General features: G+C 37.7%; 1 protein-coding gene across 5 annotated transcripts in view; it reads right to left on the minus strand.

Annotated features, from left to right (window-relative positions):
• The window catches only part of col27a1b (collagen, type XXVII, alpha 1b), a 474,822-nt gene that overhangs the window by 307,612 nt on the left and 145,920 nt on the right, over positions 1-21,290 (minus strand). For all 5 annotated transcript variants that reach the window (XM_069885118.1, XM_069885099.1, XM_069885108.1 and 2 more), the window contains one exon: positions 5,820-5,864. In XM_069885118.1, the coding sequence (XP_069741219.1) occupies positions 5,820-5,864 (45 nt within the window). The remainder of the gene's footprint in view (positions 1-5,819; positions 5,865-21,290) is intronic.

Genomic DNA, 21,290 nt, shown 5'->3' on the forward strand with positions numbered 1-21,290 from the left:
AGTATTCACGCATGCACACAATTAAAGAAGTCCACTGCCAAGTGCAGCATGATTCAGTGCAAAATCTTGGCTTTATTTTCTAGGATGTCTCTTGTTCCAAGGAATTCATGTTTCAGTACAACCCATGGGGCATTATTCCATTGCAAAGAACTATTCTTAATTTAACAGACTCAGGTTGGTCCAAGTCATCTGGAATAATATTTTAAAACCATGATTTAATCTATATTGGTCCCACTATGAGGTTTGAGTGGGGTGATTCTGTATTACTAATGAATCGAGTTTATCTTTACCATCTAAAGTTAATGGAATATATGTTCCAAATTAGCTGTACTCTCATTTCTTATTTAAGATATCTCTAGTGATCTGGAGTAGATATTGCCTGGCTTGAGCTCACTGCGAAATCCTCAGTTGTTGAACAGGTCAGAATTACCCAGACACTGAACCAATTACAATGGAGAGTAGTCTGGAAATTACTGTTAATTGCATTAACCCAGGAACAATTAACACGTTTTATTTCATTCACCTGTTTGCAACTTAGTTTAGGCATTACTATTTGAAAGGTAATAGTGGGATGATTCTTTTCTTACTAATTCACTAATGTAATAGACAAAAAAATTCCATACAAATGCATTCCTCACATTGGCCAAATAATAGGCTAATTGCTACAGGCTTTTTTTAAATTGCATATTCTGTACATATTACAAAACAGTGCAACATTGTAGCAAAGAACAGATCACCAAAGAGATTGAATTTTGCCCTCTACTATTATTGAGTCAAGACAATTCAAGTGGTTCCTTCATCATTAAGACTCAATGTCTGCCAACAGAAACACTCAAAGATAGTATCAGTGGTGACTGACATGATCTCACTGCATCCAGATGTCTATAATTGATACAGACATGCTGAGTACAATATAAATGCTTCTGTTTCAACAAATGTTAAAAGCAACATGACAGTTCAGAATTTATCAAAACTTCCTATGGTAAGCTTCTGCCGAAAAATAAAATGAAGTAGAAAATAGCAAGTATGTATGGAAATTACAGAGTAAAACATTTGGAAGAATATCAGCTCCAATCTGATTCTCAACAATAAGGCATCATTAACGTTTAAAAGTAAGAAGTAACATAATTCTTTTTAATTTGTTTATATGGAGTTCCTATTTAATCATTCAAAAAGACCAGATCATACTTTCCTCTCCAAGTATCAAATCAGATGTTCTCGTTTCTTAGATTCTTATTGGCCATCTTACAATATTTTTGCAATATTTAGTTATAGACTTATCTGTCTATATATCTGAGATCCCATCAGAAGGAGAGAAGAAACAGGTATACAATGAAAATAGTTTGATGGGAAGTGTGCAAAACAAAATAAACCAAAGAATGCATTAAAATGCAGCACAGTTTAAAATCCTTGTCAACTATGGAATATTTTACTTTATTTAATCCCCAATAAACCTACAAACCCCATGCATTTTGGACGGTGGGAGAAAACTGGAGCACAAGGAGAAACCCCACATAGGTCATGGGGAGAGTGTCAATAGAAGTATTTTATAAATGTGAACTTAATAGGTAAAAAGCCTCATCTCACACAGCATTGTTTGCATTTTTATGTTTAATCTTTTTTGTGCTCTCAACTGGTGTTGTTATTACATTTGCACATACGCAATGAAGACACTACTTGAAATCTGGGAGCAATGTTATTAAGAGAGTTTTTACTGAGATTTTTTTTCTTTTTCAATCTAAATGGATTAATTGGAATTATATATGATAGATAAATTGGTATTATTTATGATAGATTATTGAAATTCCATCCAGTACTTCAGGATAAGATTAAAAAGGCGTTGGAATTGGAACTTGCAAGACTCTTATTGGAGGATCGATGGGACAATATTTTTAAACTGTAAGTACATTTTCAATATATGCCCGCATTCATTAATCCAATTCAAAGTGGTGCATCACGTTCACATGCCCAAAGATAGATGACTTGTATCTTTTCTAATATTAACCCGACTTGTGACAGATGCAAATCTGCTATAGCTACATTGACACACGTTTTGGTCTTGTCCATCCTATTTGAAAGAATTTTTTCCATAACCTTTCAATTGTATTTCTGGTGGATTATGACCCAATCCAATAACTGCTCTTTTTTGGGGTTATTGAACCAGACATAGGGACTTTTTCTGTACCTGCACAATGGGCTGTTGTTGGCTAGAAGAGCTATCTTCTTTTCAAATCGAAAGACTCTAGACCTCCAACAGTGTTTCATGTCCTGTTTTAAGTTCAGAAAAAATCAGATATCGTGTATATGATTCATCGGTGAAATTTGATGATACATGACGACCTTTTATGTCTTATTTTGATTTGATGCAAATGTTTTTAATGTGATTAGATGTACTCTCTCTTCCAGGTGAGATATTGTTTTACCTTTGTTATTTGATTCACAGTATGAATCAAAAGCTGCAAAATGTATGTAACCCTCAGGATAAGCTGCTTAGATGTTTTTTGTTAGTTTTTTAATAGAGTAAGTTAGGTGTTTTACATATATAATATTATTTTTGATCTCTTTTCTGTCTTCAACCAGTCCAGAGGCAGGGGGTCCGAGTTTATACTGTTTTAAGTTTTTCCATATATTTATATATACCATATACACATATGTGATATTGTATTTTCAGTTTTGTTTCCTTTTCTTCATTGTACTGTATTTATTATCAAAACCAATTGTGATAGTACAGATTCTATCACCAATGTGTATATGTGCAGATTGTAGTGTAGAATGACTGTGATTGGCTGAGAGTGTAGCCATCCCTACTGGCAGGTCTTAAAGGATTGCTCCTAGGCAGACCAGGTAATTCTGGACTGGCCGACCTACTTGTGATATACTCCAGTCTTTTAGTTAATAAAAGCCTTGGTTTGGATCAACAAGTCTTTGGTTCTTTTGACGTGTATAATGACCTGTTCTTTTTCTCCCACGGATGCTGCTCAATCTGCTAAGTTTCTCCAGCAGATTGTGTTATCTGCAGTCGAATACTGAATCCCTTTGCATATTCTTGCTTTGAAGGTTAAAAGCTCTTTGTAAGGAATATGCAGTTTATTCTTTTTAACATTTTTATTGTTAATGCTGGATATAGAATACGAAAAGTAAATAATGACATCTGCAGACACTGTGTAAAAACACAAAGCTGGAGAAACTCAGCAGGTCAAGACGTGTCCTTTATACAGGTAAAAATGCAAGCAGACATTTCAGGCTTGAGCCCTTCATCAAAGTATGGAAAAATGTCAGCAGGTTTCCATACAAAAAGGTAAGGGGGAGGCATGGACATCTGCTCCATTTCCAACAACACTTCCCCTTCCTGGATCTCTGTCTCCATCTCGGGAGACAAGCTTTCCACCGACATATACTACAAACCCTCCAACACCCACAACTACCTGGACTACACTTCCTCACACCCTGCCCCCTGCGAGGATTCCATCCCCTTCTCTCAATTTCTCCATCTCTATCACTCTGTTCCCAAGATGAGGTCTTCCAGTCCAGAGCTTCTGAAATGTCTGCCTTCTTCCACAAATGTGGTTTCCCCTCCACCACCATCAACTCAGCCTTCATTTGTATCTCCTCCATTTCCCACTTATCTGGCCTGGCCCCCTCTGCCCCCAGATGCAACAAACGTAGAATCCCCCGCATCTTCACCTACCGCTCCACAAGCCTCTGCATCCAGTACATTATCCTCTGGAATTTCCGGCACTTACAACAGGATCCTACTACCAGAAGCATCTTTCCCTCCTCCCCTCTCTGCCTTCCATAGGGACCACTCCCTCATGACTCCCTTTTGCACTCATCCCTCCATACCAACCGCGATCCCAGCATCCTCCCCTATGGCTGCAGGAGGTGCTACCATTATGCCCACACGTCCTCCCTCACCTCAGTCCGGGGCCCCAAACAGGCCTTTCAAGTGAAGCAACACTTCACTTGTGTATCTGCAGGACTGATTTACTGCATCTGGTGCTCCCTTTGTGGCCTCGGAGAGACTGAGTGCAGATTGGAAGATTGCTTCACCGAGCACCTTCGCTCCATCTGCACCAGTGACAGAGACCTCCCAGTAGCAAACCATTTCAGTTCTGTGTCACAGTCCCCTACTCACATGTCTGTCCATGGGCACTCTCCAGCCAGATGGCATTATCATCGACTTTTCTAGTTTCTGCTAACCTGCTCTCCTCTTTACCCTCCCCTTCCCTTCCCAGTTCTCCTCCCCTCTTCCCTCTCCATTTACTTCACCTTCCTTCCCCATCCCTCCCTTCTCCACTTTTCACCTCCTGCCTGCCTCTGATACGATACCTTCCCCCCCCCCTTTTTTTATTCAGATGCCTGCCTACATTTTTCCATTCCTTGATGAAGGACTCAAGCCAGAAACGTCAGTTATGTATTTTTACCTTTGTTCTACAAACGACCCTGCTTGACCTGTCTGGGAGGAGAATTTAAAAAATAAAATCTAATATACATCTAAAAGCAGCTGGATCTATTTATCACATATAATTCCTGCCAAAAATTCCTGGAAGTGCAAATGCATTTGATGGAATATTGTCCAACATACCCTGCATTTACAGGACATTCATTCATATATACATAATCCATTGCACATCAAATGCATATGGAAGTAGTTTTAAAAACGTTCTTTCCAATAAGACTGTTGTAGTGTGATGTATTACTGGCCGAGAGTTGACACCAAGCAAGAACCCACATCCTAATACGCAACATAAATATTTTAATCTGTTTACTAAAGACTGTAGAGAATATTCCAACATTTTCTGACAAATATTCAACATCAATCAGAATTTACTCTGATTCTAGATTTCAGTACATATTAATGATTTCATTACTATTTCAACCAAATCACATAATCTTTCTAAAATTTCTCCTGAGCCCCTTTTGCAGGATACTTATTTGTAAATGGAATCCAGTTGAAATTTCTATTACAATTTAGATTGCCACTCTGTCAGGTGGTACAGAGAAAATTCATCAAAATATTGACTGGGATGAAACATCCCTGATATAAGCACAGACTGGATAGAAAATCATTGAAAATAGATCCAGGTGTAGGCCATTCAGCTCTTTGAGCTGCACCACCCTACAATGCGATCATGGCTGATCATCTGACTTCTTTACCCTTTCTCTGCAGACCCCTTGATCTCTTTACCCATCAAGGCCACATCCAACCCCTTTAGAATGTATCTAATGAACTGGCCTCAACTATTTGTGGCAGGGAGTTCCACAACTCTGAATGTAGATAGATCTCCTAAATCTGCATACTTAGACTGTGACCCTTTGTTCTGGGCTTCGGAGCATCGGAGACATTCTTCCTGCACCTAACCTGCCTAGTCCTGACAGAATTTCATATAAATCCCTTCTCATGGTTATCTCTAGATAATTCTTAAGAAAAAGACTGAAACACTTTCATCAATTCTAAATTCTGAAACACATTTTTGAGCAAAGCAGTTTGTAACCAATAAATTGATTGAATACATTGATACCCAAGCACCAAAAGGCCATCAAAGTAACAAAATGGCTGATGTACGGTGGCTGGATTTTAAATTTTTTATATGGGCTGGCTCCATCCTGCAGAAAATAAAAACTCATGACATTTCTCAATTCTGTGTCTAGGATAAGACAATAAAATTTAGAAATTGATGACTTAGGTGTGCAAAAAATACATCCACAGCTACACACATGTTTGGCTGGTGAACGGTTTGAATTATATATGTGGACAAAGAAAGAGAAATAATTATTACAGATGTCATCATTAAATATAAAGAGAAGTGAACACTCACTGGTTCTCCTGGATGGCCAGGTGGTCCAGGGTAACCTTTAAGTCCCTAAATGAAAGAAAATAATAGGACTTACTTTGCAAAAGAAAGTTCTCTAAAATATACAGTGTGTGTAAAGCAAATACAAGAACGTGCACAAAGTTACAATGGACACAAGTTGGAGAAGGTGCCTTTTTTTAATGTTTTAAATTTTATTGAGTTCAAGTTTCCCCAAACCCTTGAGTCAGTGTTAAAGTTATGTAAATCATACGTTAAAAAACACAAACTTATCCATAAAATAGAAACAAACATGGAAGCAAAAATATTAACATAATAACCAAATGTGTCTCTTTAGACCACTAATAACAGAGGAGGCATCTTCTTGAGAAAATGTGCAATGATCCATATTCCTCCATACATGAGGATGAAGTCAAAATTAAATGTACAATTTTCTTGCAGAAAATGTGCAAGTGCGGCTAAAAATAATTTGCTTCATCAGGTTGTTAAATAATTATGAAGATGGCTTTCTTGTAAATATTTGAGAAGACGGAACAATTGATCATGCTATTATCACCAAGGAGACTGATTTTCTTATCTTTGACAACAGCCCAGAGTAAATTGGTTTAATGGGTAAATCACATGGTCACAGGCCATATGGATAAGAAAGATTAGTAGATCGACTCCAATTATCGTATATATTCCAGGAATTCATCCTCTACATCAGTGGTTCTCCATTCTGATCACCTTAAGTACTTCTTCACTTGCACTGGACCACTTATAGCAATCACAAACACTGATAGACTTTCTTTGTTTTGATGGGAAAATGAATGGAGAATTTTTGTTTAACGGTAATCAACTTTACAACTTTGTGTTACATAACAATTACATTTGTGTCATATCTAGAGCTCTCTCTTTTGCATAATCTCTCCATCAAAACTTCCATTTATTTATTTATTTATTTTAAATGCCTTTCCAGATACATGGCAACTTGCTCATAGGTCACTTTCCAACTAGCATTGTATTGTCATCAGGTCCAGGGCACTATCTATGGTATTCTAGTAGTAAAAGTTTGTAACAGTAAAAAGACTGGTTTTCTATTTTTTTTTACAAATATTGTCCCCCTGTTCCTCTATTAATCTCAAGCTCATGACTCACTGGTTTATGTATCAGCTTTTTACATGATATCATTTGAAAATTCTCCTTATAATTCACATAAGGAATTCTCAACAATCCAGCATCCATGGGTAATGGGGGGGGGGGGGGTGGGGGGGGGTGCCAGTTGCATGAAAAGTGCAAATAAATTATGGTATATCACACACTAATATTCTATGCATAAACCTCTAAAAATTGCTGAACTATATCCCTTCAACTTACCTCTTCGATAAGGTTTTATCCTACACCTCTACAAGTTAGAATAAGCATATTAATGCAAAATTCAGCTTAAAAAAAATCAACTGAGTGACTATACTCATCAGCAGATGAAGTAATAAATCTTCACTGCTCTTTTGTATAAACATAAGTAAAATAAAAATCGAGCAAAAAAAAAACTTGGAGGAACTCAGCAAATTGAGTAGCATCGGTGGAGGGAAAGAATTGTTGGCGTTTCAAGTTGAGACCCTGCTTCAGGACTGAGAGTGGAAGAAGAATGCATATCGCAATAAAGAGAATAGTAAACCAAAAATGGAACCCGGTGCACCAAATTTACCTCCTTTAAAAAAAATGTTATGAAATTGCTTAACATTCTGAGAAAATTTTCCTAGTTGATGAGAATTCTGAACGTATAAATACTGGATGAGTTTAGTGTAGGCATCCCCGTCACTTCTGTTCACTGTCCTCAAAACAACGTCTTGCTTGAATTTTGAAACTTGATTTTCCTTCAACAAATCCCATCAGATTAACTGGGCAATTTAATTACAGGTATATCCGTTTTACGAATATTCACTTTACGAAAATTCGCTTTTACGAAGAAACCTGTGTTCGCTTTTTACAAAAGGATTTGAATGGGTTTTTGCTTTAATGAAAATAGCCTTCAATAGTAGTGAATGGATCTTTGCTTTAAAATATGAAAGGTTATCTGAAAAATCTGCAATCTTAAAAAAAATGTTCTACGTATACATACGTATACCTATGAAATTACAGATGATCACAAAAATGCTGTTTTGTGTGCACACGTCCTTCAGATTAGGGAAAGTAATTTGTTGTCTTCACGGTCTTTGGCTTATATTCGACTCCAGAGAAATAGTAATATGGTTAATCTTAAGAGTGCAATGATTGAGTATTCTCTTCACTTGAACTGAACTGCTGAAAACATATCAAGATCTGTGACTTTTAATTCTTTGGCCTTCTGCACTATTTCAGTAAAGCTCTGTGAGCAACATCTCATCTTCCAACCTGGCACATTACAAATTTTCCAGACTCAACACAGACATTTCCAGGATTAATGGATTCAGTCTCTAAGTGGTTTCAAATAATTATTCAAATTTTCCTGTAAACATTTCCAGACCTATGTATTCACCCAGCTTTTTAACACCTTTTATCATCCATGTCTTGATGCACGGTTAGTGTAACAGTTTGGGCAACACTACAGTGGAAATGTAACCACATGGACTGGCATATCACACATTCCACCTGATTATCAAGCAGAAGTGAACAAAACTGGTTCCGTGAAGAGGGTCAAGGGACAAACGATAAGCAGCAGCAGACATAATAGATAGAAGTGAGATGGGAACCTAACAGAACGCTGTATATGCCAACTAATGAAATTACCATTGCACGCAATATAATAGTCCATGAAAATTTATGATGGACAATCAACCAACTTAATTGATTTAGGAGGTGGAATCTCCAAGAATATTCCTATTCTTATAGGTGGCAGATCCCAAAATTCAAATGCCAATGACAAGGTCTTGCAGGATTGGAAAGTGATGAGATGATCCATCTTAGTTTCTTCCTAAATTGTCAGGAAATACATAAGCTAGCTTCAGTTGATTTAATTCACTCCACAAACATGCGAGTGGACTGGAAACAGCTTTATTTGATCCACTCATTATGACTACAATAGCTAATGTGGAAAATTCATCAACAAAACAAAAAGTAGGACAAATCTAATCTAATTTCTGACAAACTCCTAATGAATTGTTAGTTCTGTACTAATCCAGGCAAGTGGAAAGTAATCCATTACTTTTCTTACATGTTCCTTCCAGATGGTGTAAAATTTATTGGTATCAGGGGCTGAGTCAATTGGTGCAGGATACACAGCCTCCAATCTGCTCTAGTACCTGTATGGCTTCCTTAATCTCTATTAAGGACTTAGACTTGGAGGTCCAATCCATCATTTCTAAATTTGCCAATGACTGTATTGTGCACAGTGAAGAGGAAAATTACAAATTGAAGCAGGTTATAAAGCAGGAATGTGGACCTGAGGCAGATCAATTTTAATGTGGAGAGGAGGAATAGATCAAAAGATACTACAGTATTCTAAAAGTGATACAAGAGCAATGAAAGTGACAAGGCAATTATGAAAGTGGTTAATAAGCCACACACAATTCTAAGCTTTATCTGGGGGAGAGGTGCCTCTAGTCCTAGAAAACTGTCCACGTCACCACTTTCCGTAAAGCGATGCTGCATGCGTCAAAATACTCTAGCTGAAAAAAAATTGTAGGTTTTTTTTCCCCACATTAATTCTGTAAAAATAAGTTTTATGCTGCACCTCATTTTTTTGGGTAATGATCTGTCAATTCTGTGAGGGTGAATGCTCATTACCTGAATGGCCATAATGTAGGACATTAACCCTACACTTTTCTTCAGAGGGTTTGAGGATAGATTTACTGAATGTATGAAAAATAGAGGGTACGGTCAGAGTGGATAGAGGGCTACCTGCTCTCATTGATTGAGGGTTCAAGGACGAGAGGTTATAACTATAAGATAAAGGGAAAAATAATTAAGAATGATTTGACGAAAGTTTTAATGTGGTATGAGGATGGAATCTAGAATGCACTTTCTGCAGATGTGGTGGAAAGCAAGATCCATTGTGGCTTTCAAGAGTGAATTGACTAAATATAGGACAAGGAAAAGTTCGGAAGTGTCAAAGAAGGAAATTGTGAGTTACTATGGTGGAGAGTGGTATGGCCACGATGGGCCTTTTTCTGTCCTATAAATTTCAAGGGAAGAAACTGCTTCTTTTTTCCATGCTCTGCCTATTATGTAGACAGAAAATAGGCTGCTAAGTGTTCAAAATGGCAGATTTTGGACATGTTTCTATTCCACGCCAGAAGCGTGCTGCTGCATTGCAACTTTACATCAGGCACTTACACAGATGTCTTGGGGGTCCATGCTCAAAATGAAAAGCCTAACTATAATGAGAACGTCCCAAATGCTTATTGTGAGTAAGTTGCCATTCTAAGGCTGTTGTGACACTGAGAAACCTTTGTAGAAAGCGCTCACAAGAAGTAAAATTGATCTAAAGGGTGACATTGTGTGATCAATGCACTCAACAACCCATTCAGCACTGTTAAAGGGATCACATACCTCATACAAGTAGTTGCTGGTTTGTTCTGTTAGCTTTTGGGCTCTTGTTTGTATATTTCCTATATCCTTCAACTACTCTGTGGACTACATCTTGCTGATATGGACTGCTTTTGTCTGCAATCATAATAGTTTTGTTGTAGTCATGATCTATTTAGGCCCAGCACTATTTAGCTTAAATAAAAGTATAAAATATGGGGCAGTTACGTTCAGGTTAGATGACCACAGTTTTTAAATTTCTTGAGCAGAATAAATCTGAAACTAATTTTTTTACACAAATAATCAAACAAACTGCATTAATGTTTGAACTTTTAGCATCAGCCTTGGGAAAATTTTTTAGGCTTTGTACATTTTTACTCGTAATTATCAAGTGAACAAATTCTCTCAAAGTGTGCACCTTTGTTTGTGGGATCCTGAAATGCCTAATTATGAACCCTTACTTTAATCCATGCAAAATTCATGTGTTTTTAAATGGAAATGTAAAGATAATAACCTTAAACTAACTTGAGGTTTCAGTAAAATCCTCATTGTAATTTCATTGGAAACATCAGAAAACTGGCAACTTTCCATTGGAACTCAGCTTACTCATGACAATTCAACGATCCAAAGGAGACAGATGCTCCCAACTAATGTTTTTTGCAAGTAATACAACAATAATCTTTTTGATCTTGATCTTTTTTTTTTTAAATTTTTTATTTTTCACACCATAAATCACAATAGCCATGATATACACTTTTTCTTTTCCACACATTTACAGTGACTTTTTCTCCCTCCCCCCTCCCTCCTCCCAAGCCACCCCCCCCCCACCCCCCCCCCCTCTCATCCATTTTAGGTATACAATCTAGGTTGCATTAATTCAGTTAAACAATGTTGTCATTCAACAGAAATACACCAGAAATTCTACTGAGTCCATTCTTTTCTTTTCTTCTCCTTCCATCAACTTAGGTAATGTTTGTTCCCGGTAGGTTTTCGCTATTGTATTTAATGTAAGGCTCCCATACTTGTTCGAATATTTCAATATTATTTCTTAAACTATATGTTATTTTTTCTAATGGAATACATTTATTCATTTCTATATACCATTGTTGTATTTTCAAATTATCTTCCAATTTCCAGGTTGACATAATACATTTTTTTGCTACGGCTAGGGCTATCTTGACAAATCTTTTTTGTGCATCTTCCAAGTCAATTCCAAATTCTTTATTTTTTATGTTACTTAGGAGAAAGATCTCTGGATTCTTTGGTATATTGTTTTCTGTTATTTTATTTAATATCTGATTGAGATCATCCCAAAATTTTTCTACTCTCTCACATGTCCAGATTGCATGAATTGTTGTTCCCCTTTCTTTTTTACATCGAAAACATCTATCAGATACTGTTGGGTCCCATTTATTTAACTTTTGCGGTGTAATGTTTAGTCTGTGTAACCAATTATATTGTATCATACGCAGCCTCGTATTTATTGTATTTCTCATCGTTCCAGAGCATAACTTCTCCCATGTTTCCTTTTTTATCTTTATATTTAAATCTTGTTCCCATTTTTGTTTAGTTTTACCATTTGTTTCCTCATTCTCCTTTTCTTGCAGTTTAATATACATATTTTTTATAAATCTTTTGATTAACATTGTATCTGTAATCACATATTCAAGGTTACTTCCCTCTGGTAAACTCAAGTTGTTTCCTAATTTATCTTTCAAGTAGGATCTCAGTTGGTAATATGCCAGCGCTGTATCTCCAGTTATATTGTACTTATCTCTCATTTGTTCAAAGGATAAGAATCTACTTCCTGAAAAACAATTTTCTATTCTTTTAATCCCTTTTTTTTCCCATTTTCTAAAGGCAAGGTTGTCTATTGTAAAAGGGAGTAGCTTATTTTGCGTCAATATTAGTTTTGGTATTTGGTAATTTATTTTATTTCTTTCTACATGAATCTTCTTCCATATATTGAGGAGATGGTGTAATACTGGAGAAGTTCTATGTTGTACCAATTTTTCGTCCCATTTATATAATATGTGTTCAGGTATCTTTTCCCCTATTTTATCTAATTCTAGTCTCGTCCAGTCTGGTTTTTCCCTTGTTTGATAAAAATCTGATAGGTACCTTAATTGTGCGGCTCTATAATAATTTTTGAAGTTTGGCAATTGTAAGCCTCCTTGTTTATACCATTCTGTTAATTTATCTAGTGCTATCCTCGGTTTCCCCCCTCTCCATAAAAATCTCCTTATTATTTTCTTTAACTCTTTGAAGAATTTTTCTGTCAGTTGTATTGGCAATGCCTGAAATAAGTATAGTATCCTTGGAAAAATGTTCATTTTAATACAGTTTATCCTTCCTATCAATGTTAGTGGTAGCTCTTTCCAATGCTCTAAATCGTCCTGTAATTTTTTCATTAGTGGATTGTAATTGAGTTTATATAATTGGCCTAGATTTTTGTTTATTTGCACACCTAGGTATCTTATTGCCTGCGTTTGCCATCTGAATGGGGATTCCTCCTTAAATTTTGAGAAATCCGCATTATTCATAGGCATTGCTTCACTTTTATTTACGTTTATCTTGTATCCCGACACTTCTCCATATTCCTTCAATTTCTTATATAGTTCTTTTATTGATAGTTCTGGTTCTGTTAAGTACACTATCACATCATCCGCAAACAGACTGATTTTATATTCCCTGTCTTTTATTTTTATTCCTTTTATATTATTATCTCTTCTTATCGATTCTGCTAGTGGTTCTATAGCTAGCGCAAACAATAATGGTGATAGTGGGCATCCCTGCCGCGTTGACCTGCTTAAGTTAAATTGCTTTGATACATGTCCATTTACTGTCACTTTCGCTAACGGTCCCTTATATAATGCTTTAATCCAATTAATATACTTCTCCGGTAAACTGAATTTTTGCAATACTTTGAACAAGTAATTCCATTCTACTCTGTCGAAGGCCTTCTCTGCGTCTAAAGCAACTGCTACTGCCGGTGCTTTATTTCCTTCTACTGCATGAATTAAGTTAATACATTTACAAATATTGTCTGTTGTGCGTCTTTTTTTGATAAATCCAGTTTGGTCTAAATTTACCATTTTCGGTACCTGTTCTGCTAATCTGTTCGCTAATAGTTTAGCTATTATCTTATAATCTGTGTTTAGCAGAGATATTGGTCTATATGACGCTGGTGAGAGTGGATCTTTCCCTTGTTTTAGTATCACTGTAATTATTGCTGTTTTACATGAATCTGGTAAGTTTTGTGTCTCATCAATCTGGTTGATTACATCCAGGAGGGGCGGTATTATTAGGTCTTTAAATGTTTTGTAGAATTCTATTGGGAGTCCATCCTCTCCTGGTGTCTTATTATTTGGTAAATTTTTTATTATCTCTTGTATTTCTACTGTTCCAAATGGTTCTGTTAATTTATTTTGTTCCTCTATTTGTAGTTTTGGTAGTTCAATTTTAGTCAAAAATTCATCTATTTTCCCTTCTTTCCCTTCGTTTTCGGTTCGGTATAATTGTTCATAGAATTCTCTGAAGTTTTCCTTAATTTCTTTTGGATTATATGTAATTTGTTTGTCTTTTTTCCTTGTTGCCAATACCATTTTCTTAGTTTGCTCTGTCTTAAGCTGCCATGCTAAGATTTTGTGTGTTTTTTCACCTAGTTCATAATATTTCTGTTTTGTCTTCATTATATTCTTCTCCACCTTATATGTTTGTAATGTTTCATATTTTATTTTTTTATCCGCCAATTCTCTTCTTTTGGTTGTATCTTCCTTTATTGCTAATTTTTTTTCTATGTTTATTATTTCCCTTTCCAACTGCTCTGTTTCCTGGTTATAGTCCTTCTTCATCTTGGTTGCATAACTTATTATTTGCCCTCTAATGAATGCTTTCATTGCGTCCCATAGTATAAACTTATCTTCCACTGATTCCGTATTTACTTCAAAGTACATTTTTAATTGTTTTTCAATAAATTCTCTAAAATCCTGTCTTTTAAGTAGCATGGGGTTTAATCTCCATCTATACATTCTTGGAGGGATGTCCTCTAGCTCTATTGCCAATAACAGGGGTGAGTGGTCCGATAATAGTCTAGCTTTATATTCCGTTTTCCTAACTCTCCCTTGAATGTGGGCTGATAACAGGAATAGGTCTATCCTTGAGTATGTTTTATGTCTAGTCGAGTAGTATGAGTATTCCTTTTCTTTTGGGTTTTGTTTCCTCCATATGTCCACAAGTTTCATTTCTTGCATTGATTTAATTATAAATTTGGTTATTTTGTTCTTCCTGTTAATTTTTTTCCCCGTTTTATCCATATTTGGATCCAAATTCAGATTGAAATCCCCTCCTATTAGTATGTTCCCTTGCGTATTAGCTACCTTCAAAAAGATATCTTGCATAAACTTTTGATCTTCTTCGTTAGGTGAATATATATTAAGTAGATTCCAAAGCTCTGAATATATCTGACATTTTATCATAACATATCTCCCTGCTGGATCTATTATTTCCTCTTCTATTTTAAATGGCACATTTTTGCTAATTAATATAGCCACTCCTCTTGCTTTTGAATTATACGATGCTGCTGTTACATGTCCTACCCAATCTCTCTTTAATTTCTTGTGCTCCAATTCAGTTAAGTGTGTTTCTTGGACAAATGCTATATCTATTTTTTCCTTTTTCAGTAAATTTAGTAGTTTCTTCCTTTTAATTTGGTTATGTATTCCATTAATATTTAGAGTCATATAGTTCAGCGTAGCCATTTTATATTTTGTTTATCTTCTCTTTCCGTTTTTCCATCATTACCTTTCCTCCTTTTCCATTTCTGTTTTCTTATTTTCAACTCTTTACCAGACAACATTCCTACAACATCCAACATTTTCCTTATTCTCCTATTTCTATCTTTTTTTATCCCCAATCTCCCCTTCCCCTCCTGAGTTGCCCTTTATCCCTTGTCGGACAACCACATCTCCCCTCTCCATTTGGATTTGCGAATCCACTCGCAAGCGTCAACTGATTTTGCAGTGACCGCTCTTTTCCCCCACCCAGCCCCCCCCAGAAAAGATTTCGCTTTTTATATGTCACAAAGGTCACTCTTTTAATTCCCTCCTTATTCTCTCTATTCCATTACCTTCTCTTATTAATTCTTGTCTATACTCTCTATGTTTTCCTCTAATTACAGATACTTTCACATATGCCCATTGTCTCTATTCACTCTTATACCTCTTTACCCGCATACATATCAATCGTGGTCATTTTTACCCTCCTTACCCTTCTTCATCCCTCAGTCTATTTTTGTCTTTACCCACATACATATCAATCGTGATAATTTTTGCTCTCATTACCCGTCTTCATCCCTCAGTCTATTTTTGTAATTGTTCTGCAAATTTTCGTGCTTCTTCTGGATCCGAGAATAGTCTGTTTTGTTGTCCTGGAATAAATATTTTCAATACCGCCGGATGCTTCAGTGTAAATTTATATCCTTTCTTCCATAAAATCGCTTTTGCTGTATTGAACTCTTTTCTCTTCTTTAGTTCAAAGCTTATATCTGGATAAATGAAGATTTTTTGCCCTTTATACTCCAGTGGTTTGTTGCCCTCTCTTACTTTTTCCATTGTCTTCTCCAGTACCTTTTCTCTTGTAGTATATCTTAGGAATTTTACTACAATAGATCTTGGTTTTTGTTGTGGTTGTGGTTTAGGGGCCAATGCTCTATGTGCCCTTTCTATTTCCATTTCTTGCTGTAGTTCTGGACATCCTAGGGCCTTAGGGATCCATTCTTTTATAAACTCCCTCATATTCTTGCCTTCTTCATCTTCCTTAAGGCCCACTATCTTTATGTTATTTCTTCTGTTATAATTTTCCATTATATCTATTTTTTGGGCTAGTAATTCTTGTGTCTCTTTAGTTTTTTTATTAGATTCCTCCAATTTCTTTTTTAAGTCTTCTACCTCCATTTCTGCTGCTATTGCCCGTTCTTCCATCTTGTCCATTTTTTTCCCCATTTCTGTTAAGGTCATATCCATTTTATTTATTTTCTCTTCTGTGTTGTTTATTCTTCTTCTTAAATCATTGAATTCCTGTGTTTGCCATTCTTTAAATGACTCCATGTATCCTCTAACAAGAGCAAGTATATCCTTTACCTTGCCTTTCCCTTTATCTATTTCACTGTACTCTTCCTCTTCTTCTTCCTCTGGGTTGACCATCTGTTGTTTCTTTGCTGCCCTTTCCTCCTCTTCTTTCTTGTTTCCATTGTCTTCTGTGGTCTCTTCTTGCTGCAGGTGTTCTGCAGCTGTCGTTGCCGGCTGTGGAGATCGACTCCCCAGCTGGTCCCCCCTCCCGTCGGTGTGTTTTTTTGCATGCGCATCGCGCATGCGCGAGGAGTCGCGCATGCGCGGTTGCGCACTTTTACTCGGCTCTGTGAGCCATTGTTGTAGTTCTTTTTCTACCGACCTGAGGTAGTGGGGCCCTCTCTCCACAGCGGGCCTCTTCGGACAGGTAAGGCCTTCACCTTTTTCCTCCGTTGTCTTCTCTTCCTCTCTTCTTTCCGTTGATTTTGATTTTTCTCCTTTTGTCTCCATCTTCTTTCCACCTTTATACTCACTTTTCTTTAACTTGTATTTCTGTGCCTTTGTATTTTCTCTTGTTTTTCCCGACTTTTCTGGAGAGGGCTGGAGTTCACCGTCCGGCCACTACTCCATCACGTGACTCCTCCCCGATCTTGATCTTTGAATGGTTAGCCATTCCTGCATTTCCCTCATGGAGATTCTTGACTGAAAATGGTTGAAAGTATAGGCTTGAAATTGTGGTGTAGCATCGAGATAGCACTTGTGAAATATCACATCTACTTTCAAAGTAAGCACATTAACAATTTATTTTAGAGTAGAACACTGCCACATTAATTATTTTTAAGCAAGACCACAATTTTTGTTACTCCTGAGTTGAGAATTAAATATTAGGAAACTGGCAATCTATTTTGTCAAAATCACATGAAAATTTCACAAGATTGAAATATCAATGAGATGGCCATTACCAATGGAGTGCTGTGCTCTGGAAAATGGTTTAGTCCTGAGCTTCTGACTATTTGTCATTTAACTCACCTCCCCAGTCCCACATCAACCTATCAGTCCTTGACCTTCTCTATCACTTATGGTAATGCCAGTTGCAAAATGAACAACATCCGGTTGGGAAATTTACAGCCCAATGATATGGACACTGAATTTTCTAATTTCAGGTAACTCTCACCCATGATCTTTTCCTCCCACACACACATACACACTCACTCATCCACTGAGTTTTCTTGGCCCTTTGTTGACCTCTCCCATTCCCTATCCAACTGGTTCTATCTGCCCATCAACCAATCCCCTTCTGGTTCTACCATCACCTTCCAGTCTCATATTGCTATATACTAGCAATCTTCCCTTTTCCCTCTCCGTCTTGATACAGGGTTTTGTCCCCAGAACATTTACTTAGTTGCTTGTGGGATGTACTGGTCAATGGAAGATGGTGGTGAGAAGGGCCAAAATAGTAAAATAATTATTGTGGAAATGCAGTTAAAAAAAAAGATATTCATGATTATATGAAAGAAGACATGGTTGAAAAAAATTAAGATGAAGCCTGAATTAATCTTGATTATTGTGGAACCTCTGGATTCTGTACTGTTTGTTTGCTGCACTTATGTAAGGGTTGACTTGCTGTAGAGCATGTAACATTAACTTTTCCCTGTACCTTGGTACACATCATCATAAACGACTGTCAACTTTAATTATTCTATTTATTTGCATTTAAAGGATTAGCAAGTAATGCGATTTAAAACTTAAAATACCAAAGACTAGAAAATATAAATAAAATGCCACTGTACATAAAATATATTCCAAAGATTCAAGCTTCTGAAAATACATCATGGAAAAGAGACAAGATGATAAGGAAAACAGAGACCACAAGGGTTATTTTCAATGAACATTTGGGCTTAGATTTACTGATCCACCAGGGCAAAACAGCATCAGTAAAAAGGATTAGGAGTCCAAATACATTCCCCATAGTAGCCTACCCTGAAAAACTAAAGAAGGTCCAATTAGACCCTTTGACAGTAATTGGCATTTGAATTAATTTAAGGGCTAGCAGGAAATTCTGACATTCCCAAGGAAGGGCTCTGAGATTTATTTCTACAATTTCCCTATTGCCATCATCAACAATTTTATATTACTGAATGGAAATTCTTTATCATTAAAAGTTTTAGACGATGCTCCAGAAAAAAAATTGGTTCAAATACTTTCCAAAATCTAATGTTTAGAATCAATGCTTGTAAGTCAATAATAAATTCACTTAAAACCACAAAATGCTGGAGAAGTTCAGTTAGTCAAACAGTGTCCTTTATGTGGTAAAGACTAATATACATAAGCAATGTTTCAGGCTTGAGCCCTTCATCAAAGTATGAGAACATGCCGGCAAACGTCCAAACAAAAGAGTAGGAGGGGAGGAAGGGGGGGGAGTGGGGTGTGTGGCAAAGTAGGAGATGATAGGTGGAGAAAGGAGGGAGGGGATAGCAGCAATGAGGGGGAGGGGATTGCTTGGCTGTGTGGGTGAAAGAACTGGAAGGACAGGAAAAGGGAGGAGGGGGAAGAAAGGCAAGCAGGTTTAAAGTCAATATTCATGTTATGTGGCTGGAGGGGGCCCAGATGGAAAATAAGGTGTTGTTCCTCAATCTGGATGTGGTCAGGGTGGGAGAGTACATAAGGTCATGGACAGACATGTGAGTGTGGGAGTATGACTCGGAATTGAAGTGGTTGGCCACTTGGAGGTCGCTGTGGTTGCAAACGGTGCAGAGTTGCTGAGTGAAGCCATCTGCCAGTCTGTCACTGGTCTCTCCAATGTAGCAAATGCCACAAAGGGAGTTCTGGATGTTCAAGTGAAATGTTGCTTCATGTGAGAGGCTTGTTTGGGACCCCGGACTGTGGTGAGGGAGGGTGTGTGGGCGCAAATGTTGCACCTTCTGCGGGTACAGGCGAAGGTGCTGGAGATACGATGGGTGGGAAAGAATGTGTGCACGAGGGAACGGTCCCTGCTGAAGGCTGAGGGAGGAGGAGAGGGAAAAATATGTCTGGTGGTGGGATCCTGTAGAAGTGCTGTAAAATCAGGCAGATGGGGTGGTTGCGGAGGCTGGTGGAGTGGTAGGTGAGGATGAGAGAGATTCTATATTTGTTGCGTCTGGGGGCAGAGAAGGCCAGGGGAAATGAATGGGAAATAGAGGTGATGTGGGTGAGGGCTGAGTTGATGGTGATGGAGGGGAGGCCATGCTTATGGAAGAAGGCAGACATTTCAAAGCTCTGAATTGGAAGACCTCATCTTGGGAACAGATTTAGTGGCGACGGAGAAATTGAGGGAAGGGGATGGAATCCTCACAGGGGGCAGGGTGTAAGGAAGTGTAGTCCAGGTAATTGTGGGAGTTGGAGGGTTTGCTTTACATGTTGAAAGCTTGTCTGCTGAGATGGAGACAGAGAGATCCAGAAAGGGGAGCTGAAATTAATAAATTCACTGATTCCCAATTTAATTGTTTGGTAATAATAAACAGATGTGTCTACTATCATAAAACATGAGGAACAGAAACAGCATTTTCATTGCTTTATTTGTATTTCACAGTATTATAGGCAGGCTTCTTTTTCTTTTATATATAAACATAAACTTACATACAAACATAAGCTCTGAAAGCAATAGTTGAATACTGGGGTTATTTGCTTTGGCGCATGCACTTTGTGTTGTGGAAATTATTTCCTTTGCAGTTTTACCCATGGGAAATCACATATACAAACAGTAAAAATGATGGTCAAAGAACGGATGAGGTTTCCAGGAGAGCATCTTGAATTTGAGACTGAAGTAAAGAAGAAACATCCACTACCAGAAAAAAAGCTTTCATTAGTTTTCAGGCGATAAGGATCAAAGATGTTTAAGAGTCAAGACTGGAAATATTCAAAAATAAATTAGTAGAAGTCACTGAAGTTAAAAAGAAGGCAGCTTGGAAATGTGAAGGAAATGGGAAAGGAGAATAAAGAGGCATTCAATGTAAAATTTCCATTTTTTTAATGAATTGTGAGCTTTATTAGCAGTCCAGGAAAACATACCCTCTCTGTGAAGGATGAAAGGGTTAAGCCAGGGAACAGGGAAACAGGATAGACTATTTCCGTTAAGAGGAGGAAAGATTAAAACAAGAGGACATGAGTTAAGAATTAAGGGGCAGAGGTTTAGAGGTAGCATGAGGGGGAACTTCTTTACTCAGAGAGTGGTAGCCGTGTGGAATGACCTTCCGGGAGAAATAGTGGAGGCGGAGTCAATTGTATTATTTAAGAAAAGGTTGGACAGGTATATCCTCTTTCTTCTTTGGCTTGGCTTCGCGGACGAAGATTTATGGAGGGGGTAAAAAGTCCACGTCAGCTGCAGGCTCATTTGTGGCTGACAAGTCCGATGCGGGACAGGCAGACACGATTGCAGCGGTTGCAAGGGAAAATTGGTTGGTTGGGGTTGGGTGTTGGGTTTTTCCTCCTTTGCCTTTTGTCAGTGAGGTGGGCTCTGCGGTCTTCTTCAAAGGAGGTTGCTGCCCGCCAAACTGTGAGGCGCCAAGATGCACGGTTTGAGGCGTTATCAGCCCACTGGCGGTGGTCAATGTGGCAGGCACCAAGAGATTTCTTTAGGCAGTCCTTGTACCTTTTCTTTGGTGCACCTCTGTCACGGTGGCCAGTGGAGAGCTCGCCATATAACACGATCTTGGGAAGGCGATGGTCCTCCATTCTGGAGACGTGACCCACCCAGCGCAGCTGGATCTTCAGCAGCGTGGACTCGATGCTGTCGACCTCTGCCATCTCGAGTACTTCGACGTTAGGGATGAAAGCGCTCCAATGGATGTTGAGGATGGAGCGGAGACAACGCTGGTGGAAGCGTTCTGGGAGCCGTAGGTGGTGCCGGTAGAGGACCCATGATTCGGAGCCGAACAGGAGTGTGGGT

Source organism: Narcine bancroftii, chromosome 1 (assembly GCF_036971445.1).
Source record: "Narcine bancroftii isolate sNarBan1 chromosome 1, sNarBan1.hap1, whole genome shotgun sequence".
Lineage (NCBI taxonomy): Eukaryota > Metazoa > Chordata > Chondrichthyes > Torpediniformes > Narcinidae > Narcine > Narcine bancroftii.